This window comes from Chaetodon trifascialis, chromosome 1, assembly GCF_039877785.1.
Source record: "Chaetodon trifascialis isolate fChaTrf1 chromosome 1, fChaTrf1.hap1, whole genome shotgun sequence".
NCBI lineage: Eukaryota > Metazoa > Chordata > Actinopteri > Chaetodontiformes > Chaetodontidae > Chaetodon > Chaetodon trifascialis.
The window spans coordinates 6,372,949-6,398,713 of record NC_092056.1 but is presented as its reverse complement, the minus strand read 5'-3'; the positions used below and the strand labels follow the sequence as shown (position 1 = coordinate 6,398,713).

At 42.4% G+C, this 25,765-nt stretch overlaps 1 protein-coding gene across 1 annotated transcript in view; it reads left to right on the top strand.

The window, feature by feature from the left end:
* myo9aa (myosin IXAa) overlaps positions 1 to 25,765 on the top strand; it is a 102,322-nt gene that overhangs the window by 50,013 nt on the left and 26,544 nt on the right. Inside the window, exons 3-14 of the mRNA XM_070970976.1 lie at positions 2,956 to 3,050; positions 3,133 to 3,195; positions 4,975 to 5,074; positions 7,311 to 7,364; positions 9,928 to 10,025; positions 10,281 to 10,407; positions 10,917 to 11,006; positions 14,193 to 14,309; positions 14,653 to 14,787; positions 21,262 to 21,383; positions 22,886 to 23,027; positions 24,332 to 24,527. Of these exons, the coding sequence (XP_070827077.1) occupies positions 2,956 to 3,050; positions 3,133 to 3,195; positions 4,975 to 5,074; positions 7,311 to 7,364; positions 9,928 to 10,025; positions 10,281 to 10,407; positions 10,917 to 11,006; positions 14,193 to 14,309; positions 14,653 to 14,787; positions 21,262 to 21,383; positions 22,886 to 23,027; positions 24,332 to 24,527 (1,339 nt within the window). The remainder of the gene's footprint in view (positions 1 to 2,955; positions 3,051 to 3,132; positions 3,196 to 4,974; positions 5,075 to 7,310; positions 7,365 to 9,927; positions 10,026 to 10,280; positions 10,408 to 10,916; positions 11,007 to 14,192; positions 14,310 to 14,652; positions 14,788 to 21,261; positions 21,384 to 22,885; positions 23,028 to 24,331; positions 24,528 to 25,765) is intronic.

Sequence of the window (25,765 nt, the reverse complement as noted above, 5' to 3'; positions counted from 1 at the left end):
AGGACATCATGAAGGGAAAAGATTAAATGTCAGTGGACGTACATCAGATGAAAACCAGTGGGAACCACTCGAGTTTTACGTTGGAGAGAAAGGGCCTGATCATCATTGGGATTGGTCAGTAACGTGAGTGAACGTATCAGAATAACTACAGCAGAGAAACAATGGGATCAGAGCATGTTTAGGCAAAAAGTTCCCACAAAACAAACATGACTCACTTTGAAAGCCACAACTGAAAGACGTCTAATTAAAAGGTTTTCTCAAAGCGGCCACAATATTCAACACAACCGTCCAGTTGTTGATGCGAGGACGGACCGAGCGCTTTGCTTATGAAAACATCACATCAGCTTAGGGGCATCCTCTCTGTCTGAGCTCCTCTGGATGACTTTGACTGGGTCTGTGGACAGACACATTACACCCAGAGCACACTGGCACCATCTCAAGTCTGTCATTGGTCTGCCTTTGGCTCAGTCTGCAGTCTGAAGCCAAGAATAATGTTGTTGACCTGCTGGAGTAACTGAAGTGGTGCAAATCATGTCTGTACAAACAGTTTTCGCTCTGGTGTCCCTTTGAGTCGTTGTGACCACTGGAAGGGGGAAAGTTCCACCCTCAGATATGCTTCCACTGATCGAGATCTGTCAGAGTTTAGTGTTTCCGTCTTCTCACTTTACCTCGACCTGCCCTTTCTGCTTGAGCTTAAGTTAGGGACTGAGATTTCCCAGAATAACATTCGACATTTCCCAGAGGAGAAGAGGCAAGAACATATTTGCATTGTTGTGGGTTGTTTGCAGAGGCGGGAAGAGCAAGAGAGCAGTAAAATAATTTCTGCAGCTGAGAACGAGTTTGAAATCACAGCTTGTCTCGTGGCTGCTTTGCATTGAGGTCTGTTTGGGGTCACTTTGGGTGAAAAAGTCTGTGTTGCTTCAGTTTATCTTGCATGCATTTGTATGTCGTCGTCAAACATCCCCTCAGAGGTCACTTATAACAAATCGTCCCCTCTGTGGTGGCATTGGTGTTTTTCCTGGACTCACTGATATGGAGCTTGCCAAGTTTAGAAAGATTACAAACTGTTGGCTGTAAAAATGTCTTCTTTTAACTTTGCGTCTTCTTTACACAGACCAGGTGGACGAATACACAATGCCTGAGCATAAATCAGCTCTCAGTATTTTAGTTGTTCCACATCCTGCTTCCTGCTGGCCGAACACTAAATGTTGAATGTCAAGCCTTTTGATAGCAAAACACAGAAAGGTCCAATATCTGACTTGTCTGACCCGAGTTCCTCACCCTGTCTGCGAGGGGGTCGTTGTTATGAGCGCTTTAGTGCTTGGTTTTTATTGGCTGTCCATTCAGGAAGTTCTCAGTACTTACAGCCGCTGACTGATGGTAGTCTGTCCTCGTCTGACCTGCAGTTCCTGAACCAGGCAGGTTAGCCGGTTCAGAAACAGATGGAGTGCTGAACAGAATACCAGCTGATTTTGGAATATCGAATGCATCAGGCATCACATTTTAAAACCCACATTTCTGGATGTGAAGTAATATCACTGCTGTTCCTCAGTTTGACCTTGCATGCTCTTTCTTTGTCCAGACAGCAGAGTTGAATATGTTTTTCCACAGCGCCTGCCCATTTTAACGATTTGTTCAGCCTGGTGAGTCATAGATGAAGGGCGAGTTTTTTGCTGTGATCCAGTTGTTTGAGCCAGACCCAGCCAGTGGAAGACAGGCCAAAGTGTCCTGGGTTCTCCTGGTCCTTGATGTTTGTCCATAGACTTGCAATGGGGCAGAGATCATCGAAGCCTTACAGTAGCTTCGGGGAATGGATTACGGTCTGATTTATAGAGTTTCAGTTTACTTGAAGTTGCTTCTTACTAAGCGTTTGTCCTCATTTATTTCCATATAAGGCTGCATTAGAAATGCATCGTTCTTCTAAATTTTGCAAAGAACCACCCTATGTGCCTGGCATCTTCCCCTACGCATGTTTGCGACTGAAGCGAATTACAGGCCTTGACTCAGCAGCCATTGACTCATTTGAAAACACTTGGCTTACCGCTTTGCCTTGCAAAGCTTTGTCTTTTTGTTTGAGGCTGGAAAGGACAACCGTGTCCTTATTTTTAATTCTGTGTTGCATTGCAGCAACATTACTAACCAATCGTGGCCCACCATGCCATGATGTGTTCGAGTCCGTGATGGATGAACTCTTTGACTCTTTACAGTTTAATCTGTAAATGTTTGCATTAGTATTAGCACAAAGCCCTATAATTTTGCTATTGGCTTGGCATTAGCCTTCTCCAAACGTGCTCGCATGTTGGTGCCTTCACATTGGTGAAGGGTGGGGTCAGGGAGGGGTGTACTCCCATTCCACAGACGTAGGGCTCGGGACAGCTCTAAGTGATTCAGTGAGGAATTTGTTTACTTGTGGCGGAGCTACAAATAACTGCAGGGTTTATATAGGGCAAAAAACGACTTCCCCTTCAGGCAGCCATACAACATAAACAGAGCTGTGAGGGGAAGTACTGGACCGTCTTATTAAAGCCCAACCACTACACATGTTCCACACGGCCACATGGATCCCATTACTCACTGAGGAGCTTTTTTCCATCAGGCCTGCTGGCCCCAGCCCCTTCATCCTCATTCTGGCAATTTGTCTGACTCTGACTTAAATAGATCTTAAAACCATGTTATTAATCTGTCTCGGACTGACGCTGTTTGAAACTATGTGAGAGGAAAAGCTTGTTCCGCGCCATCCAGGCTGACAGTGTTTCAAGACAATGTTTGGCACGAGGCCAAAGTCTCTGCGTGCTTGACCCACAAACAAATAATCCACACCTAAAGTCCACTTAGAACTTGACCTCAAAGGTCTGGCCTGTACCTGTGTGAACGATATGTAATATGTGGCCTGTTTATTTTTCCCAGTGTGCATTTGTTTTCATCTTACCACGTCTTCCTCTCTTTCCCCTTCAGGCATTTGGGAACGCGAAGACAGCCCACAATAACAACTCAAGTCGCTTTGGCAAATTCATTCAAGTAAATTACCAGGAAAGTGGCACAGTGAGAGGGTAAGGAACCAGAGACAAGTGTTTCTGATTGTCCCCCCAAGTTCATGATTTGAAATTAACCATTTTATTGTACTTTTTTCAGAGCCTATGTGGAGAAATACCTCCTGGAGAAGTCAAGGCTGGTCTATCAGGAGCACAATGAGCGGTGAGCACTTGTCAGAAAAGTAGTACGAGTTTCACACAGAGTATCACACTGCCGCTTGTGAATATGCATTAATGCACAGTATGCTTTATTATTATCATTAATGTGTACATGATCAATGTACTGCTTGTGTGCAGGTCATGCCAGCAACATTTTTAATGAGCTGTGTTTGTAACGTTTTAGATAAACTCTGTTGTAAGTAAATATGGATTATGCTTACAGTTCCAAATATGGACAGTATCAGTCAACAAACTGGTTTGTGTCAGTCTTGGCAATGCCAGCACAATCTTGTTGTGTGTTGAATCTTAAATGACATTTGAACAGCACTTAGCTTAAAACTTTAATCACTCACTTAAGAAAAGCGTGTTTGAGTTTCCAAAGCGTGGTCCATGAAATGTGCTGAGCTCTAAAGTGGGGCTGACACTAATGTGCTGGACTGGCTGTGTGGAGTGATGAAGGTTAACCTCACCATGGGGGCTGACCGTGGGCCCCCTGTGTTAGCCATCTCTTATTGAGATGAATTGCTGACTCCAGGCCCATAAACTCTTGTGTGCATGTGTATGTTCCACGAGGACCTCGGTCATACAGCTGCTGCACACTTTGACCTCTAACCTTAAAGCTGCAGCTCAGTGCTGTCAGGGAAAAAGTGCATGCACACATACAAACACACGTACACACAAAGTGAGATACATGAGCTGTCATGATCAAGTTTTCCCTTTTGTTTTAGCCATGTTAGCAATGTGGCTATACAGACACATTCACACTCTCCAGATCATGACAGTGATAATCTGATCTTTCATTTAGCACCAGCTTTTTATTTGTCTACCGCGTCAGTTACTGAGAGGATACCTCTAAAACCTCTGAATGACTGTATTTCCATTGTCAGTGTCTTGTAGTTGTACACCAGCACTCTAACATGCTAACATTACCCTGCTGACGTTCTAACATGCTGAACATTTGTTTACGACCTGAATATGCTCATTGTAAGCTTGTTACTAAGCTAACTGTTTATGTGATAACATATTGAATACCATGCTAAACATTAGCAGGCTGCCAAGCTAACTGTAGACAGATTAACATCCCGCTGTTGCTCACAAACATTTTTTGCAACAGCATGTTACTAAGCTAGCTGTTCACATGATAACATGCTAAACATTGCATGATAAACATTGGGAGGCTGCCATGTCTCGCTGTTGCTAACATTTTTAGCAGCAGCATGTTACTAAGCTAACTATTGGCATGATGTTATCAAGCTTAACATTATGTGCTAAATTTTAGCAGGCTGCCAAGCTAACTGTACACTCATTAATGTCTGGCTGTTGCTCACTATCAAACCAGTAAAGTAGCCTAAACATTTTATCCTAACATTTACTGTGTGAGTGCTATTGTAGCATGTAAATGTGCTAGCTACGAGCTTAGCAAGCTAACATGCTAAAAGTCGACATGTCACTAGAGGCAGGCTTTTTTCATTTAGCAAACAACATTATTATGAGTAATAACATTTTCTCAATTTGTCTTTTAGTTTTTTGTTATTTGGATAAAAGCTTTTAGGCCTTTTTTTAATTCTTATGCTTTTATAATTTCTTCCTGCTCTCGCTAACCGTGAACTTATCAAATCACGAAAGACATATTTTAGTTCCACATTTGCACGATATTCTCATATAAAATCACACGAAAACAGACATTTAGATTAGTCAACAATACAACTTGCATTTCTCATCGGTTTGAATTTGACTAACCATGAATTTAACTTTTTTTTTTGTCTTTTTCTTTCCTTTTTAGAAACTACCATGTGTTTTACTACCTGCTGGCAGGAGCGAGTGAAGAAGAGAGGAAAGCCTTTCACCTCAAGAAGCCTGAAGAATACCATTACCTCAGTCAGGTGGGACCGTCGCAGTCAGACACTGTTTATTTTAAAAAATACGAGCTTAACAAGTAATCGTGCCTGGTTTTGTCCCACACTGATTGTTGTCCGCATGTGTCTTACTGAGTTTTGTGTTGTGACGTGTTTGCCATAGTTTCATATAAGCCTGTTTGTATTTGTGTATGTTTGTGTAAACCAAGTGCAGTCCAGTCTCTGTGTCTTTCTAAGCAGTAAAGAGAGAGAAATGAGGACACAAAGGAAACACATTCCACTGTGGGTGGCTTTCAGCACCTGTTTATAGTCCGTCTCTCTGTCACAAACACACAAACACACACACACACACACACACACACACACACACACACACACACACACACACACACACACACACATATGAACAAGACCTGTCGCTGTCTGATCTCTTCACTTTTTTACAGAGATGGGCAGGAGTGTTTTATTTTAGACATCTGTCTGTGTTTGTGTTCACCTGATTGTGTTTTCTTGTGTTTTTTGTGGGTGTAACTGCATGTTTGTTGGTTTTCGCATACACTTTGGTCTTCGGTTACCTTTGACACATGCGCTCACACATCCTCACCCCTTCACCACCAATGACAAACACACACGGAGACTCAGTTTAAGACGAAAACATTATTTGTCACTTGTCTCTGTTGCTTTTGTTGCCCACAACAAAAACAGGTTCCTGGTAACCATGAAGCAAAGCCACGATAAACACATTCACACACACATTACACGTATGGAATGTGGATATTGTGTAAAACTTGTTGCGTCTCTTCCTACGAGCTTTGACAGTCACGCCAAGACCGGTGACCCGCTCGCCTCCTCCAAAATCTTCACGCCTACGCAGAAGCGAGCAGGGAATTCCTTCCATTCCTCTCAGCCACTGACGTGCACATGCAAACACACAAACACACATGCATACATAAATACATAAACACACTCTTTCACCCTGCACTCTGTGTCTCTTCCTCGTTCTCTTTCAGCCTATTCTGTGGGATTGACATAAAAAACTTGCGCTCTTGCACCAGCTTGAGCTCTTGCATGGATTTCACAACCGCGCTATTTCACATCACACTGTATAGTTTACAAGCTACGTAAAAGTGTTGCAGTTGTGGCTGTTTTTTTTGTCTTTTACAGACATTTTTCACGCTTTGGTCTTTTATGATCTCTTCGTCTGCATTTTGCTTTGAGGGCCACGCCTGTGCTTTTGCATCTTTTAATTAACCCATTAGCCCCAAATGTACATTTAACTTGCCAATGTCCAAAGCAAGCCAGAAGATTTTATGTTGATTTCCTGATTAATTCATTTGAATTCTGAATTAAAATGATTTTGCAGAGACTTGAAACTTTCTTCAGATGCTTGAAATTTGAAATTTATCAATGTCAGTCCTCTTAACTTCAGTCCGTTACATTAGCATTGTGTGATCCTGCAGTTATAAACAAGAGTCTCATAGGTGGTGCATTTAAGGACACCCTGTCTGAGTCTTGCTGGCTGCCAAAATGCTTTGCATTGATAAGATATGGTTTAGAAAAAAAAAAAAAACCCAGAAGGTGTAGACAGGCAGACAGGGATGTTGCGTAAAAAGGATCACGTGATTCTGTTAATTTATTGCAAAGTTTTCAGTTTTTCAGACCTGCAGAAGAATTTTAAAACACTTCCAGCTTACAAACTGGAACATCGTGCATTGCAGGTCTAACTTTAACACAAAACAGAGGTTGCATGCTGTAATAGATTTCATATCTCAACTTTAAAGAGTCTGCAAGTTGGCTTTACACGTACATGAGCGGATATCCGTGACTTCCTGGAATGTAGGAAATCAATCATAAAAACTCCTGGTATGCTTCAAAAGATGGTCATCTGTACCGTTAAGCCAATCACTCATTCTGAATCTTTAATGTGCATGTGTGTTACAAATGTGCCGCTCTCATTCTTCTCCCTCTGACGCTGCTTTAATGACCTCATGTGTTCGATCATGACACGTGGTTATTGTTTCAAGTCTGTGAGTGCTTCTTGCTTGCATTCGTCTCTGTCATCAGTGTATTTGTACGTGTTGTATGTGATGAACAGAGCTGCGAAGTTCAGCCCCTGCTTGCGTCTTAACAGCACGTCCTTCCATCGCTGTCCGCTGCGCATAAATCTGTGTACATGTTTGAGTCTACAGTATGTGTTGTCGTTGGAATGCTGCTGTCTAACCGTAACCTCGCCCCCCTGTGGACTCTGCCTTAACGTTTCCAGATGACAAAGTCAACCCACCAACTGCACTGGGACAGTTACTGTGAGAGTGAACCGGTCAGTATCTGTGCCGCAGCTGTGTCTGTACTGTCCGTCTGTCTGTACGTGTCGGAGAAACGTCAACAAGTAGATTTTCAGTCACCTGAGCACTTGCAGCTCAAGCCAAACCTTCCCTGCACTGTTGCCCACCCTCTCCCTGCCCTCCCCCTCCTCTGCTCATTTTGTTGCTTTTGGATATTTCCTGGTTCGGTTTGGGTTGGGTGTTTATTTTAGCTGTGTTTGTTTTTGCTTTTCCCTGTTGTGCCGCTTCTCTGAGCTATGTTGGTATGTCTAGTCATATCCTGGCCACTGTAGCTGCCCGTGTTGCTGTAACCTGTGTGACTTTTTTGATCATTGACAGTGCAGTGTTTTCTTGAAATCCTCCATGTGGAAGACCTCACTAAGTTCCAGAAAAACCAGAGTAGAAGGCGCGACTCCCGCACTGTATTACTGTACCATAGCTGTGCATGTCTCAAAGACCTGGATCAGTTAATACTGGAGTTTGTTGCCAGGCTTTATGTAAAATTTATATTAAAATTAACTGAATGACATTTGGCAAAGGCTCGTGTCAGGAGGCACTTGGCAGCAATCAAAAGACTTAATGAATCCGTCCAGCAAATGCAAGTGTTAGTGTGTAGATGAGGGACAATTGACTCGTTATAGCCACAAGTTAAAGAGTGAGCGAGGCTTCTCTCTACAACCATCATTCGACTGCATCTGTGCAAAAATGGCCTGAATAGCACATGATGGATTGCAGCCATGATACGTGCGAGTCTTTGTGACTGAGACGTGCCCCATTGTTCACCGGCTAGTTAGTGGCTGAGCTGCAGTATATTTACATGCTTATACCTCTGGGTTGCCACAAGTTATTTGCCCAAAGACACACCCTCACCGCTCATTCACTGGATCTGATTCAGATCACGCTGTGATTGAATGACTCACTGTACAAGCTCATGCACACCTTCAGCTTGTTGTAGACAGGTGTGTGGGAGGGAGCGTCCGTCGTCAACGATCAAAAAAGTCTTCTGTGATCTGTGTTTTGTTTTTTTTTTTGTGGTGGGCTTAAGGTTTCTGTTTGTTAACACGTGTTTGTAACAGCTTGAGTTGTACTGGATTAATAAACTCTTTCTATCTTAGCAAGTTAACTGTATTTTGAATGCTGATAATACTGTGAGATGCTTAATGTAGTTTATGTTTATGTTAGTGAATAGAAAAAACTGTAAATATGCAGTGACTTATTCACCCTGCAGCAATGGTCTATATTAGGAACAATATATTTCACAGCATGGAAAACGACTATGTTATTACATGTAGGCAAAGGAAATATTATTCCAAACTGATGTGTTGTAATGATTATGATGATTTTTTAATGTTTTTATGTTTCATTTACAACATCTGGACTCCTCAAACACCTTTTTACTGCGCTGACAGATTGTTTTCACTGGAAAGAAATCGAAGTTAGAGCAGCTTTTTTTAAGATAAATGTATATTTCCCTGCCATGGAAATGTAACACCAGAGTCACTAATAGGTCAGTGTGAGTTTCTGCCATGAAAGCAGAGAGCGAGGGCGGCAAGAAGGAGGCACGTTGGTCTAAGTGTGAGTCTCATGTTTGGAGTGTTTGTCTTTCTGAGGCCTTGGTATGTGATAATTATGGCAGCCATAGTGGAATGAGCCCATAAAGCAAAAAGCAGACCTCACATTACGGAGGGTGTATGTAGTGAAAGACTGTGTAGTTATGCAGTTAGATCAAAGCATGTGCTCGCAGTCTGGGAAAGGCTCTTCCACTTGTCATAAACAACTAATCCAGATCCAGATTTATCCACAAGTTTACTCTTTCTAATGTGCATGTGGTTGCCGAATAATATTTCTGTTATTTAATTCGGTATTTTGATGCTTTGTTTTGTTTTTTCTGGTCTCTTTGTGCTGTCAGTAAGATCTGCACTTCACATGTATTACATGTACTGTGTAAAATGTGCACTTGCTTATGTGAATTTGTGCCTTTAAGTGCCTGTCTGCACACATCACTGTCATTGCATCAAAACAAGCTCCTCCCGTGCCTCCTCTCTGCTAGTTCAGCTTGTCGTCCATCACTCAAACGCAGGAAAACCCATAAATTGCTGCTCTTCTCGGCCCTTTTGCCAGCTTGCCAAATTTCTGTGGATTGGTTTTAAGGGGGAAGCCAGGCCAGTTTTTCCACTACATGAGCAGAAGCTGCACATGCTGCTGTTCACTATGCGCTCTGCACATCAGACTGGAGTGTTGCTGTTCTGCTTGACCGCCAAGCTTCTTAATGATAGCTTATTTTAGCATGACTCATTCATTTTGTCTGCTTTCAGGCCACTCGGCTGTTCTTTGTTTCAGCTGCAAAGTAAACTCCAAAACTATTTTAAGCATCTTTGCTGAACACTCTGTAAACACTGAAAACATTTGGGAACTATGTGTGTCAACAGTCTTTAGTAAGTCCATCTAAAACCTTCACAGTGACTTGACATTTGCTCGTTTGGCATCCAGGCCGGTGTGTCGGAACAGCTGCTGCTGCTGGCCTGATAACATCCCATTGCTGGTTTTTTTTTTTTGCAGGACTGCTTCACAGTGGAAGGAGAAGACCTGAAGCATGACTTTGAGAGACTTCAGCTGGCCATGGAGATGGTGGGCTTCCTTCCTGCCACACGCAAACAGTGAGTGACACACACACACGACCGCAATGAGTGTGTGATAAAATATGACAGCTTTAACTGAAATGGTCCCAAGTGACAGATTTGGGGCCACTCTACACAGTACCTAATAAAGTCTCCTTCACTTCAGCCTTGCTGCTCACCACATGTTCAAGTCATCATCACCACCAGTACCATAATATGAATTTCAGTTTGCAGCTCCAGTTCCAGTGTTTTTCAGTGCGACATCTCTTAAACGTTTCCTGAATTGTTGTTCAGGATCTTCTCCCTGCTGTCGGCCATCCTTCACCTGGGCAACATCCGCTACAAGAGGAAAACCTACAGGGACGACTCGATCGACATCTGTAACCTAGAGATGCTGCCTGTCGTCTCAGAGCTGCTGGAGGTAACAGCGCAGTGCTGTTAGGAGCTGTGTAACATGATGCACCTGCTCTGACTGTGTTTCTTGTTTTTATTACCCTATAACACCAAAAAGGACTTGTCACAGTGTCAAAATAATGAAATATGACATAAATTAAGATCAAATGTTTGCACTTAGGTGAGAATTATCACACAGCAGCTGTTTACACCCCTCCCCAGGTGACGTAGGATGAAGAGTGACGAAGTCCACATAAAGGAGCCTGTAGACCTAATATTTACATGACAGTGACAGTTGGACATTATCCTCGTAATCAGTAGTGTATTTTTTAATAACTGAATTTTAAAGGCACTAATTCAAGGCTGTCACCCTAAAGCACTGAAACACTGTCAGATATGACTCGATTGGAAAGTGTCAGATTTCTTTTGAACAAGTCAAAACTCTGTGATGATACAGGATTCTGTTGAATGAAGGGTTTTTCATCTATTCAGTGCAGGCTTAACTCGTTCCACTTTTTCTCTCGCTGCCATGACCAGGTCAAAGAAGAGATGCTGTTTGAAGCTCTGACAACACGGAAGACGGTGACTGTCGGAGAGAAGCTGATTGTTCCTTACAAACTGTCTGAGGTGAGACTGTTGTCATACTGCTGTGCAATATTAAACTGTGCATTTAGAAATGTAAGTACCAAGCAGCATCCTCTGGAGCTGAAAAATGAAGGCAACGCTGAACTGCCAAAAACTGAAGTTCCTCAAATGGCCACTTGAGGCTGGCTCCAAAAGCGAGTCAATCCCCATAAACCTCCATATTAAAATTTTAGAACTACAGCAGAAATAAACTCAAACCTCCCCGTTCGTAAAAGTCCTTTCAGGTGAAAAGCAAGTTAACTTGCTTCTAACTCCTTCTGTCATCAGTAGTGCTGCTGCATTTCCACCTTTCCAAAGTGATCATTACCTATTGTATGTTCATGCACCCTCACTTCCAGAGTGTAAATAACTAAAAAACTTTAAATATGAGTACACGTAACTGCTGTATTGTGTTTGTTTTGTTGTTTATTTGTTGCTATGCAACCAAAATTAACTAATTGTGCAACAGCTCCAAGAACAATTCACAAAACAAAAATCATGTCTGGAACATTTTGCTGTCTGTGAAGTTTGATCGGCAGTAGCATTTGAGCGTCACAGTATTCTGTCCTACAAACACACACAGTACAGTAACAGTAGCTGAAAGTATTACACTCTGCCTTTGGATAATCTTCACAGGACGTTCAGAGAAACTGTCTATCTACCAACAAAATGTGTTGAAATGTGTTTGATTATTTTTTAACAGTCCACAGGTTGTATTAAAGTGTTTATCTGTTAACTATGTATATATGTACATTATATACAACATTGTATAAACTAAAGTGGTACAGTAGAAATTACATGACACAGCAGAAGAAATATGTAGTGCTGCACAGGATATTTGCACATATGTCGTGGATATAAGCAAAATATTAAAACATGACGAACGCAGCAGGGCCAGGACATCGGGTGTGTGATGTTGTGATGTTAAATGATGTATACTGGATACTGTAGTTTGTACTCGACTTTTTAAAGCTTGGATGAATTATCATACTCAGTAGTGCGACTGAGGGCATTTTGCCAGCTCGTCTCTTCAGCCTGACCCTGCCATGTTTACAGGACAGTGTGCACCAGCACCGGATCTCCCTCCTGCTCCGTGTGTCTCTGCAGCTTTCAGCCCACGGACACACACACACACACACACACACACACACACACACACACACACACACACACGAACACGCCGACGCACTCTCAGAAACACACATGCACACAGTCCTTCACTCTGTTTGGAGAGAACGGAAGGCATTTCAAGTCCCTCCACAGTTTTCATTGGGACCCCTACTCTGAAAACAAACAAGCGTCACGGTCTGTAGATGAGAGCCGCCTGAGAAGAGAAGAGGGAACAGTGTGGATGTGACGCGCCCGTCCGTTTGAATGAAGCTGCTTTTACACATGCAGACACTGTAATGCACGCAGACTGTTAGCTTCTGTCAGGATGCACAATTATTTCACGTTCTAGTGATGTCAAATGTTAAATATTTGCTTGCGCACATGCTGTAAGTCTTGTTTTTCCCATACAACTTCATGTAACATTCACTCAGGGAAACAGTCTCTGCAGTGTTTTACCACAGACTCCCTCAGAAGATGGTGGCTCGTTACACACATTCCCTTCAAAACGCCAACAGCCCTCATAATGGCGCGTTAGATATTTAGGAGCCATTTTCGTATGAACAAACAGTGATTGTTTGGGTAGTGCGCTGGGTGGTCTCTGTGTAAATATTGCTCTAACAGGCACAACAATCTCATCCCCTGTTAACTGAAATCATACACTTGAAAACCTCAAAGAAATGTGAGCGTTCGTTTAATGAGTTTCGTCCGTTTGGTCAGAGTTATGAGGCTGTTTCCCTCTGAATGTTTTAAGTTCAGCTTCCTCTGAATAATGAAAAGCTTATGGGTCATTAGACCACAGTATGTGTGCAGTTCAAAATGCTATCTGTCCGATTCAAGGAAGGCATATTCGGTCTGAGGCTGCTAAAAATATCCTGGTTAATTATTTAGAAACTGAGGAATTTTAAGTTTGAGTGGCCACTTCATGGCTTATTTTTGTCTCTGAAGACCAAGGCTCACCTTTGCTGCAGCAAGGTCAAATCTTTCCAGCGGATACGTGAATTAGAAAGTTTTCCTCAATAATTTGACGAGGAAGCGTTTGTCAGATAATCTCTGTGTTTATGAAAACGTGCCCAAAGTTGATCCAGCACACAACATAAAGTTTATGGATATGATTCTAACTAACGCGACACAAGAAGACAACTTCTCCGTCTTCTAAATATTTCATGTTTGCCGTTTGAATATCATCTATTAAAGCTCATGTTTCCATGAGGACATGCCTGACGTTTCAGCATCCTAGCCTGGCAGATGACACTGTGCCATACTCGGATCGGATTGCCAGATCTCATGAGTCAACCTGATGAGTGTTAGGCTGCCTAATGACTTTAATAATGGCTCAGGGACGTCCTGCTGTGACACAGTGCAGTTTGCCAGCATGTCTGTAACGTGTGCCAGGGTTTCAGTACAGAAAGTCGGCACTAGAGAGATCATCTAGTTTGCCCTGTTTGCCTGATTTTTACCTTTTAGGATAGCACGTTATGCATTTTCCAGCTACTGACAGCACAGAGGACGTGATTTACACAAGAAATGTTTGGTTGTGAAGGAGAAATAAAACTGTCTGCACAACTTGAGAGCTTTTGTAGTAACTTCTCTCAAACTGGGCCAGTGTTGTCTCTTTTTTCATGCTGGGTTTATACAAAAGTGCAGTGTTACAAGGCCAAGCTCTAATGTGTAATACAGCTGTGTGGAACGATGAGCTCGAGCGGGGGATGGAGGAATGATATCTGGAGTTGTATCAAACAGCAAGTTGGCACCTTAAATGCTGGATTCAAACCTCTGGCTCTGCATAAATAAGCATCAGAAAGTTAATGGAATACTTGGACGTTTGGGGAATTATGCTTAGTTGCTTTCTTGCTGAGAGATAGACGAGAAGAGCAATACCGCTCTCACATCTGTACAGACTGGAAGCAGGGGGAAGCTGCAAAAGTTACACCCGCCAGCAGCTCAAAGCTCACTAACATGTTTCTCATTTGTTTGTGGGGGATAAAATGACGTTATTTAATAAATTAGTGTCTCTCGTAGAACACTGTGCTTGGAAACAGCTGTATCCCTCATCCTTGTCCCTTCGTAATCCACCTCCAGGCCGGCACGGTGCGAGACTCCATGGCCAAGTCCCTGTACAGTGCTCTGTTTGACTGGATCGTCTTCAGGATCAACCACGCTCTGCTCAACGTCAAGGACCTGGTGGAGACCACCAAGGTAGGACAACACACACGTCTTCTGTTAAAATCATGTGTAGTGCTGTAGAGTTAAACTGCATCAATTAGATCTCAAATTATTTATAGAGAAAATCTCAAAATATTAACTGTCAGGTCGATTAGTTAATTACCTGTACTCCGTTTGAGGAACTGACCAATGGAGACAACATACCTGTAAAAGCTTCTTTCTGTTTGCATTGCACGCCAATAGGAACTCTGAAGTGATGTAAGCTGGCCGGTGGTCGACATAACGATGATATGCAGGAATTCCAGGAACCAAAAGCATGATTGATAAGCATCATTTTCGAGTGACAGATGTTCTGCGTGTTGTGTTTGTCTGTCAGATCTTGTCCATTGGAGTGCTCGACATTTTTGGTTTTGAGGATTATGAGAACAACAGCTTCGAGCAGTTCTGCATCAACTTCGCCAACGAGCGTCTGCAGCACTACTTCAACCAGCACATCTTCAAGCTTGAACAGGTAAGACGTCTCTTTGATGTCCTGTCTTCAGGGGGTGGACAGCTCAGAGGAAGTGGCCTCCTATTTAAGGCTTTTAACCGGGAGCTGAACTTCTGGGCTACTGTATGACTCAGCTGTTGTTATAACACATTTACCCGCTTAAGTTCTTCGGCTGTGACCATTTCCAAGGAAACGCCTCATTCTTATCATGCCTCGCAGTGCACATACGTTACAATGACGCTGAAACAATGGAGGAGTTCTCCATCCCATTATGCAACAGGGTTGGCGTTGAAGCTGACCGCTGTATGACTCGATGCCTGTGACCACCCCGGCTGAGGATGTATGTTCTCTTAAGTGAGCTGATTAACTTCAAAGGGCTTTTTAAAGTCATGATCTGTGAGATTTAAACATTGTGTTTACTTTGGGTTTGACTGAATCAGCTGCCTGCCCTGACATGTTTGAGGGGCTTTCATTCAGGTCTTGAATTACACCAAGACATGAAGGACTGCGGCCTCACTCCGTGTTCACAAATCCGCTCTTATCCCCGTGTCATAAATATGCCAAGACTGTAGATTTATGTCATGAGGTGAGACTTCAAAGGCTTCTTTGTTTTGCAGGTAAAGGTAAGTGAAGTACAGAATTATTGTGCTGTAGATTAAGGACTTGTCACATTTGCTCTTCAGATGATCTGATGGCTTTAAGTAATCGCCCCAGAATTACAGTCTCAAAGCTGCGTAAAGCAAACAAGCTGCCAAGCATGCAGACATGAACGTGACATTTACACAAGCTTTATCCACAGATGCTTTTTTTATTGTTTGAAAAAATATATATAAATGTACAATGTGCAAGGCTTTAAGCACCCAATCAGTCAGTCAGTCAGTCAGTCAGTCAGTCAGTCAGTCAGTCAGTCAGTCCATCAGTCAGTCAGTCAGTCAGTCCGTCAGTCCGTCAGTCAGTCAGTCAGTCAGTCAGTCAGTCAGTCAGTCAGTCAGTCCGTCAGTCCGTCAGTCAGTCAGTCAGTCAGTCCGTCAGTCCGTCAGTCCGTCAGTCCGTCAGTCAGTCAGTCAGTCAGTCCGTCAGTCCGTCAGTCAGTCAGTCAGTCAGTCCGTCAGTCCGTCAGTCAGTCCGTCAGTGCTTCCTTTGCCTCCAAACGTTTCTTTTAACTGTCTCTTTTCCCTTCCTTTCTTGCAATACTTGTTACTTGTTATAAAATATTTGGGATCAGACCATTCAAAACTTTAATCTGTAGTATCTTTAAAGGTATAATATGGAACATTTCAGCATTAAAATGCCTAAAAACACCTTTTCACAGATATCCAATATTATATATTTTCTTGAGCCGGTTACTTACATTATCCAAATTGTTTCCAACAATGTTCAAACCCAGAGAAATACCTGATTTTATTTAAGGTAACAGTGTGTCACATTTGGCGTCATGCCCCCTCTGGTTGCTTCAGAGGAAACACATGAAACACCAGATGATGTGTCAGAGAGCGAGGAAGGAAGTCGGCGATCATAACTACACGTAGCGTGAATGAAACTTCAATGCTTTATCTTGTCCACCAACATTTCTACCGGAGTCACGTCAGAAAGATTTTCATAGGCAATGGAAGTTGTTTATCAACGAAGACAACAACTCCCACGATCCCATGACGCTACTTCACGATGTCATCAAACTACGTCTTTTGTTATTGTTTTGAATGAGAGACCCCTAGTGGCAGAAGCGACATACTGCGTGTTGAAGTGGTTCAGCGGCAGACTTCAGCTTCCAGTATTTACTTACTGCAGTACTTCCTGTGCTGCTGGCCGCCGCACTAATCCAGGTCATGATAGATGTAGCCTTGAGCAAAACAGCTGCCAAAGTGTTCTCGTCTTGGAAGGCAGCCTGTGTTTTATTCTCTGCGTTGGACTTGTAGTATTTTGTGATGAGATTGCTTTTGTCTTGATGCCATCCATTACTCATTTCTTCCTTTTATTTAAGAGGAATTTAACACCCTTCACAAAATTAAAAAATGTGTTTAAACCCAGAAAAGGAAGGGCGAACATGGGAACATGGTGTCCACAGAACGTCACAGAGTTTTCTCAGCTTTTCGGGGGTCTAGAGGACAGACTGATTTTCTCTGGATAAAGACTGTAGAAGACACTGTAGAATGGGACCAGCAGTAGCACTATTTGCTTTGTAGGCCTTATTTTAAATCCTGCTGTCATACACAGCGTGTGTGTCTGTGTGTGTTTGCAGATGTTTTGTCATTGAGTGTTTTGTCAGAAGGTTAAAAACCCCATAGTGAAGAACCACTCGATCAGATAAGGACAGAGCTGATGTGCATCTACTTCCTGATGGGTAGACACACGGGATACACATCATGCACACATTCAGCTGTCCGGCCAAACTGAAGTCACTGCGAGCTGCGAAGGACAGAAGTCAGCTGGACGTTTGACTCGACTGCACCTCAGGCCTTGCGCTGTCGATGTAGCCACATGTGTTGAACCAGCCCTGACACTTTGCTTTAAAACATATTGACTTCCATGACATGCACTTCCTCTGCATGTCCTCTGTGAAATGATCAGTAAATGTGTTATGTATTGATTGCTAATGTTTTCCATGGATCAAAGTGTCGCTACAGTTTTTGTGCCACATTGTTTTTATCAGACATGCTGCGTTTTATCTGAATAAAATCCACATTTTTCTCGAGTTCTCAGCTCGTTCTGTGAACACAGATAACACAGTTTTGATATGATAAGAGATGATTCAAACCGCACCAAAGAGTCGATCAGAGGAAACTGGAGCGGTTAGGATTCGTAATGGCCGAGGTACAGGGAAGCATTAGCTGTGTGCGGAAAAATCGATGTACGCCACTGAGGCAGCCTGAAAGCCTCTGAAAATGATTCAACCAGGATAGTTTGACCGAGAGCTGGCATGCTTCATATTTCCGCTGAAGCCAGCTTCACACCCTCGTCTACAGTTACAGTATATTTCCATTCATCTCTCGACCCATGAGTCACTCTGCTGGAGCGGTTTGGAGCGAAGCGGTTTGCTTAAGGGCACATTGATGGTCATTTAAAGGAGGAATAGTACTTATTTTCTTCTTTGGCTCTATTTTCCGACCTTTTCTAACAACCTCCCTGTCAGTAATCACACTGTTGAAAGATATGAGATGGAAAAAGAGAATATTACTATGATTTGTTGTTTAATTATTACTTTTTGTAATGATCCTTCTTACTATTGCACTATCCCCTTTGCTGCTGTAAGACTGCATATTTCTCTGCTGTGGGATTAATAAAGGGTATTTATTGATCTTAACTGCAGTTACAATAATTGTCAGGTTGACTTCAGACTGAATTTGGCTCATCTGAGATGGTACAACAGCCTTTATGTGACTTTAAAATCTGTTAGCATGACGGTGAGAAGGAGGATTTCCGTGGTAGAAAGTGTAAGGATTGATGGTAAATTCAGACTTCCTGTCTTTGCTCCTCTGTCTCAGCTATGCAGAACGTAAATCCCTGTGTACATGACAAACACGGCAAGCACAACGCACACATTCGTCACTTATTAGACCTCAGTTCTCTGTTTCACTGAATAATTTATGAAGATCTCGTAAATAAAGCCCCCTTCAGACGTGCACCCTTTATATTAATCTGATACTAATCCAACATGTTGGTCTCAATCAGCAGTGGAACAAGTGTTCAAATCATCTACTCACATCAAGTAAAAAGTATTCACATGTCAGAATCGGCTTCATCAGTGTTGAATCATTATATTGCATTACCATTATCATTGATGCACAAACATGTCAGAAGTACTTTGACATTACAGCTGGTTGAAGTAGAGACAGAGCTCTGAAATGTACTGGAGTAAAAGTATAATGTAGCATAAAATAACAGTGCTCAAGTACAGTACAAGTACCACAAAATTAAACTTAAGTCCAGTCTAGAGTAAATGTACTGTACTTTAAATTCCACCACTGCTTTAGTATTTCCATTTTATGCTACTTTCTACCTCTACTGCACTACATTTTGGAAGCCAGTAGTACTTTTTACTCCACTACAATTTATTTGCCAACATCAGTAACTAGTTACTCTGCAGATTCAGATTCTGAATGAAAAATGTAAATCAGCTAAGAAATTTTGACGTGTTGTTATGTATTAAACTACCCGGCAGTTTCTAAAGTCATTTAAACTAGCTCCACCTTTAACAGCTGCAACATTAATGCATCACTCATTATAATCCAGAGATTTTACACATTATTCTTGAAATTGTCCATTCTGCAAAATGAGTACTTTTACTTTTCTACTGGTTACATGCTTTAACGTCTCATACTGTCTGCTGCTCCACCGCTTTTCTCTCTGCCTCTTCTAGCTCCAGTCCTCCTTAAGGCCTCCCTCCCTCCCTTGTGGGGAGATTTCTGCCACATTTCCATCAAAAATAAAGTTAATCCACTGCATCTATCCTCAGATGGGGGGAGCAGAGGAAGGACTTGTGTTCGTGCTGCCAACAAAGTAGAAATTGGTCGCTGCACTCTGAACGTTACCGTTCACATTTTCAAATAACAGCAGCAGACAGCGAGGTGGGTGGGACGGTCACCTGGGTGGAGGGTGGTCGCCGAGCTGGAGGTGGCGCTCTGCTGCATGTAGACTTCTGCGTTTCAGGCAGTTGAGGAGTTGTGTTCTTTGTCCCTTTGGCGTGGACTTTGGGCTTTGCAGCACAACGGATTTTTTTTTATTTTTCTTTTTTAATATACCATCAGTATATTTTGATGGTAATACTTCTGCACTTTTACTTACAAAAGAGGACTTTCACTTGTAACAGAGTATTTTTACAGTGGTACTGCTATTTTTCCTTTCATTAAAGATCTGGGTTCTCCTTCTTAAATTACTGAAACACCGTAAACACAAACCGTAAAGTAATATGAAACACTCTGCAGAGAGGTTGCGTAGAAGCTGATTCAGCACTTTTTGGAGACAAGATACTGTTTCTTTTCTTGTTGCTTGAGTCAAAATAAGAGTGAGTCACAGCACTTATTGGAGGATAATTTAAAGGCATGTAGCGGGGGTGGATATGGTATCATGTGCAGTGTACTACAGTCCAATACAACACAGCACAACCCACAAACCACAGCTTAGTGATTACCAAAGGGTTGAGTCAGCACCCATCTGACACGCAAATTGAATATTATAATGTTTATTCCAGTGCTGGTGTGTTGGATTATATTGCACAGGTGTCTGTTTTATCGTTCCCAGCTACAGTGTGTCAGGCCTTATTAAAGGACACGAGGAAGAACCTCTAGTGAGTTACGCCGTCAAAGATAACGATCATGTGTTGAGATGTTTATGTTGTGAATGGATGAAATGACAGACGTGATCTGTAGCTTTAGCTTCATTATGATCCTGGAGGAAATTTGGTTTGCAGTCCGACATTAAACTTGACAGGATTACACAGATGACACTGCACATGTACTGTAAATCAAATAAAGGAATAATTCACTTTTGTTTATACCTTGTTATTTCTTTTGTCAACTGATTTTTCCAAACAGGAAAAACATGACAGAGTGTGTGTGGGGCACAAATAAAGGACAAATCAATACAAATACATACGGACATCAATATTTGTAGGAAAGAAGGGAAACAGATGGTGGCTAATGTAGGAAGCCTTTATTAAATCTAAGTATTTCTGTGTAACTGACATTACTGATCTTATATTGTGCGATGAGCGACAATTATCCCACAACTGACTCTTTTTCCTCCTTTAAATGTTTCTGTCACAGTTAAAGCCAAATGGTTATCTTTCCTGAACACCGTCTCTGTCCTATATAACTCAAGAATACGTCTCAAAAACACGGCGATCAGGTGGTTTGTTTTCAAAAAGTTCAGCAAGTGCTAAAAATTCATTGCAAAAGAAAGAAGTGTTAGAAAATGATAATGTCATGCTGTTGTAATCTTAATAAAAAGTCAAATGTCAGGCTCTGTTATTTAATACTAAAAGGATCTTCTTCCCACAGGTAGCAGAGGAAGACACAGTAATTCACTTTATTTTTAACTTTTGGGTCGCAGGAGAGAAAGACAAAAGGAAATTTGAGTGTTTTTGTGTTAAACCTCCTCTGGATTAACGTCCTTATTGGTTAAATCTCTTTCCCAGGAATGCAGGAAAATAACATGCATGAGGAGGAACACTGATAGATGCTCTGAATGCTTCTCTCATTGTTAAACCGCCAAGAGGCCGGGCAGGATGTGACGAGTGAGCCAGACAACATGAAAGCATGTGTACTCGCAGCGTTGATGCTTTGATTGAAGTATTTCAAACAGCAGCCCGACCCACACAGGACCAGTTATCATTGCACTTTGATAATTCATATCTTTATGCAGATTTTGTCTTTGCCGTGCTGTGTGCATCTCCTGGCTCACAGAGAGAGCTGCTGGGATGCTCAAATAACAATGCGTGGAAGCAAAGTATGACTGAAGGTGTCACTGACTCTGAGCTCTCTGTTTGTGTCTCTGCAGGAGGAATACAGAGCCGAGGGCATCAGCTGGCACAACATTGACTACATCGACAACACAGGCTGCATTAACCTGATCAGCAAGAAGCCCACAGCGCTGTTCCACCTACTGGACGAAGAGTGCAAGTGCGTCTGCTTCATTTTATTTTCCTTCATCACGAGCTTCTGGCAGGTTAAAGTAAAAGCTGGAAGACATCCTGACAGTTGAACCGTTAAGACGTATCATATAGCTGTGATTTCCCCTGTTTGACTCCAGCAGGGAACCTTTGACCTTTTAGCCCCTTTCAGCTCTTTGTTTTGGTGTGATGGCAGACAGACTGAGTGACCGGCTGGTAAAGAAGGATGAATATTTCACATCTAAAGACAAAGATGGATATAATTCTTACTTCTGTCTCATACTAGCTTCATTAGACGACAGTATGTCATCCAGCTTGTTTTGGACTTCTTATGCCCCCTAGTGGCCAAAAATGAATGAAAGAGGTTTTCGCGGTCCATTGTAACCAAATACTTTTGTGTGATTATTAGAGTTCACAGCGAGTGATGCACACATGCTGCCGACAGGAGGCGACATCAGAGCTTTAACTCCAGCTTCTACAAGCGAATAAATCATTGTTTGTCACTCTTTTGTGTTTTTTTTTTGGTTTCTCAACAAACATTTGCAGTATTAAAACTGCTGCAAAGAGCAATATGAACATTGTTTTCAGTCGGACGAGAGCTCCCACCACGGATCAGCTTGGTACGCTGGTCACTGTAGGAGGCAGTGAATGAAAATATGAAGCTTGTATAATGACAACAGATGAGGTCATGCGCACGCAGGGCAGTTTGAACAGGGGCCTGTTACAGCAGGGGGGCATGAGGCCTCAGAAAAACTCATCTTTTATGCTCTTAACACTTAAATCAGAGGGTGCATGTAATCTCCATCCAACCTTGAGGAAACATACTAATAACTGCACAGCTGTGTGGGAAAGTGTTGCGTACAAACGTGTTAAACATTCGTACATTTCTGCTCATATTCTTTGTGATCACATTCAGTGTAAAAGGAGTTACCCCTCAAAGCTGCAGAGTAAATTTAATCCTTTCAGATTCATGACTATACTGTGACTATCTTTTCCCAACAATATATTTCCTCCTTTATTTCCCCCTCTTCTCCATTTGGACTCTGAATCAAATTCCTCCCACATGGAAGAGCTGGAAAGTACAGAGTCTTTGGCTGTGTTGTTTTCGTAGCTCAGGTTTCACCCCGCTCCAAAACCCCTGGTGTCTCATTCTTCCCCTCTTCTCTTCCTGAAAGCTGTTGATTTTCTGCAGAATTGCTGGCTCTTCGCATTAAAGGACTAAGGGGATATCTGAGCCGAGATCAGCTTTAAATGATAATCCTCCATCTGTGACGACAGAGAATGAAATGTCAAAACTGGTTAGAGATCAGATCTCGTTAAAGTGCCATGTTTCCAGTGCTGTGATGGAAAAAGTCTTGTCATAAATTCATTGTGATCAATTTCGGTGTGATTTATGCTGCAGTGTTCATGATGACAGTTTAAACCAGTGCACCCGCAGTGTGTTTTCATGTTCAATACACATGCAAAAGCCCATCGCTCTTCAAATCAAACTCTTCTGTCCTTTTATTTCAGCTTCCCTCAAGCCACCAACCAGACTCTGTTGGATAAGTTCAAGCGGCAGCATGAGGGGAACAGCTACATCGAGTTCCCTGCCGTCATGGAGCCCGCCTTCATCATCCGACACTATGCTGGCAAGGTCAAGTACGGTGTCAAGGTCAGTGTGATCTTCGCTTCCACATCGAGTCATTGATTAAACAGAAAGGGAAGAGAAAAAGCTACCAAGCTCAACTTCGACTTTCTGCTTTTTGAGCTTTTGTTGTGGGAGAGAAAGTCTTGTTCTCACACAAGAGCTATATTTTTTCTGATGTCAGAAAACCTGTTAAATCTTATGGGACATCATATTAAAGTAAAAGGTAATTCCATTTTTTAATCCCAGGCCCTATTATTACATATTTTGGAGTCTAAATGACGAATAGGTGCAAAAAGTTTTGACACTGGTCCAGTTTATCACGTCAACCAGCAGCAGCGAAACAGCTGCAACGTCTGAAACGTAATCCTTGTGTGCAAATGCGCCCGTCGGAGTGCGTCAACTGAAAGGGATTTTGCCACTGATGGGCTCTGATTGTTATTCTAAGTGTCTGACAGCGTTATGGAAAGGATCCCTACAGAGGAAAACCTTATTCTTAAAGAGTGAAATCCTTTTTGTTTAACCAGAAACAGCTCTGCTCAAAGCCAGCAGACTCCTTTGAGAAAAACATACGTTTTACCTCACAGTCAGCTCAGGTCCAAAACAACATGTGAAAACATCGCCTATTAATAATACTAATACCCTTTAACTTTATTGTCCTGCAGCCAGGAACGCAGAACACACACACACAGACCTGAACATGATAAAATACATCTTACAAAATATGCTAAAACCTCCCACACTCATTTATTCAAACTGTATTTCTGTGACAGCAGAACATAAAACCTAAACAGGATGCTGTCGGTGTTTTTCTGTGCAGCCAGAGAGGAACGGGTGTTAAATCTCACGTCACAACGAGGAGGCATGTTAATCCCTTTTTCTATATTACACAATCAAATTAAGATATGGGACCCTTTCACCTATTGTGCAGGTCTGAGCTTTTGTATGCGGCGTTCCTGGCATGAAAGCAGCTCTGCTTTGGCCCGTCACACACAATCAACCAGGAAAAATCCTCCATAGCGGAATCCTGTTTAAGTTGGAAGAAAGGGTGGGAAGCTAAGAAGCAAAATTGAGATTGAGCTTATATTTTTCGGTATAACTTCCTCTTTTTCAGCACATATACTGTATGTCCCACTCTGTGTGTGAAATGACACTAAATTACCCCGAAACTGCACTTTTGTGCACTTAAATGTAGCTATACATGTTTGTTTTAAGTGTTTTGCCTGTTTTGCATTCATGTTTAATGTGAACAAAGCCCGGAAACATGAGCCACTGCTCTGGCAGAAGCCAACAAAGTAAGAAAATAACACCGCTGTGTGTCACACGTGCAGGACTTCAGGGAGAAGAACACCGACCACATGCGCCCGGACATCGTGGCTTTGCTGAAGAGCAGCAAGAGCGCGTTCATCTGTGGGCTGATGGGCATCGACCCGTCGGCCATGTTCCGCTGGGCGGTCCTCCGAGCCTACTTCAGGGCCCTGGTGGCTTTCAGAGAGGCTGGGAAGAGACACACGCAGAAGAAGACTGGTGAGCTCTCACACTAATGCAAGCTCTAAAATGTCTGTGCTCATTTTATTATAGAAAGGCAGCTACTGATGTTTAATTTGCACCTATGTTATTAATTTACAGCATTTTGCAGCTGCACCATTTTTAGGGGTCGATTTTTTTTTTGGAATAAATGCTCAAAATGATGAAAATCTGTGGTTAATGTGAAGCTCAGGCTGTGTCAAAACAGCACCAAAGCATCCTCAAAGAGGGAAATTATGTCACTGAATGCCATGTGAGCATCACAGGTACTTCTTAGCATAACGAGAATAGCGGCTAACTAGCAAACTGCTAAATCTAGAGAAGAGAATAAAGGTTATTTAATGAGTCGTCTGCTGAAGCTTAAGTCTCTTGGCCTCAGTGCTCCTGCCATGCACAGTGCTGTATGCTCACATGCCACGCAGTTCTGATTTCGTCCTCTGCGTTCATTATAGTTGGCTTTATCTCCGCCATATGCCGTCCCAGCAGCTGTTCTGTAGTACGCGTGCGTAGTGCTCGTAGTGCTGCCATGTATTCACAGTAGCTTTTGCTCTTTGTCTCTCTCTCAGCTGTGTCTCTCTACGAATGCCTTCTTTTCCTTTAGATGTTACTCTAGCTGTACTTGATATGCAGTAGATGTTACCATCAGATGTTCTTCCAGCGCTGCCATCGTGTGAATCAGACTCTGGCTCTGCACCCTCTCCACCCTTGTACAGTGTTACGTGTAGCTGGTGTTATGTGAAAATAGATTTTGTGTCCTTTGCTTATCTGTAGATATCTTTTAGAAACCCTTCTGACTGAACTCTAAAGATATCGGCATCACCCAAGGGGACTTTTTACATGTCTTCTGAAACGTTTCTGCAAATTGACAGTTCTGCTTCTGACTTATAGTTAAGTTTTTATTTTTTTTTACGTTTCTGAGCTGAATGTAAGTAACATTACCTTCAAACACCCTCAGCTTGTCTGAGAGGACAAAGACTGTAGAATCAGGTTGCAGAAAAACTTCTCGAAGACATTGCATGGAAGTACCTTTGGGGGATCGAACACCTACACACAGAACAACAATGACAAACATCCTACTGCTGTCACCAACTGCAGTTTTGAATGTCAGTCATCTTCTGTCCAAAAGTCTTGCACAGGTATCTCTCCAGTAGACGACTGCATCTCTTGATCTCCTCTTCTTCGCTGTCTAATCTGTCATTTCTTTCTCTCTTCCCCCCCCTTCTCTTTCCTTGTGTATT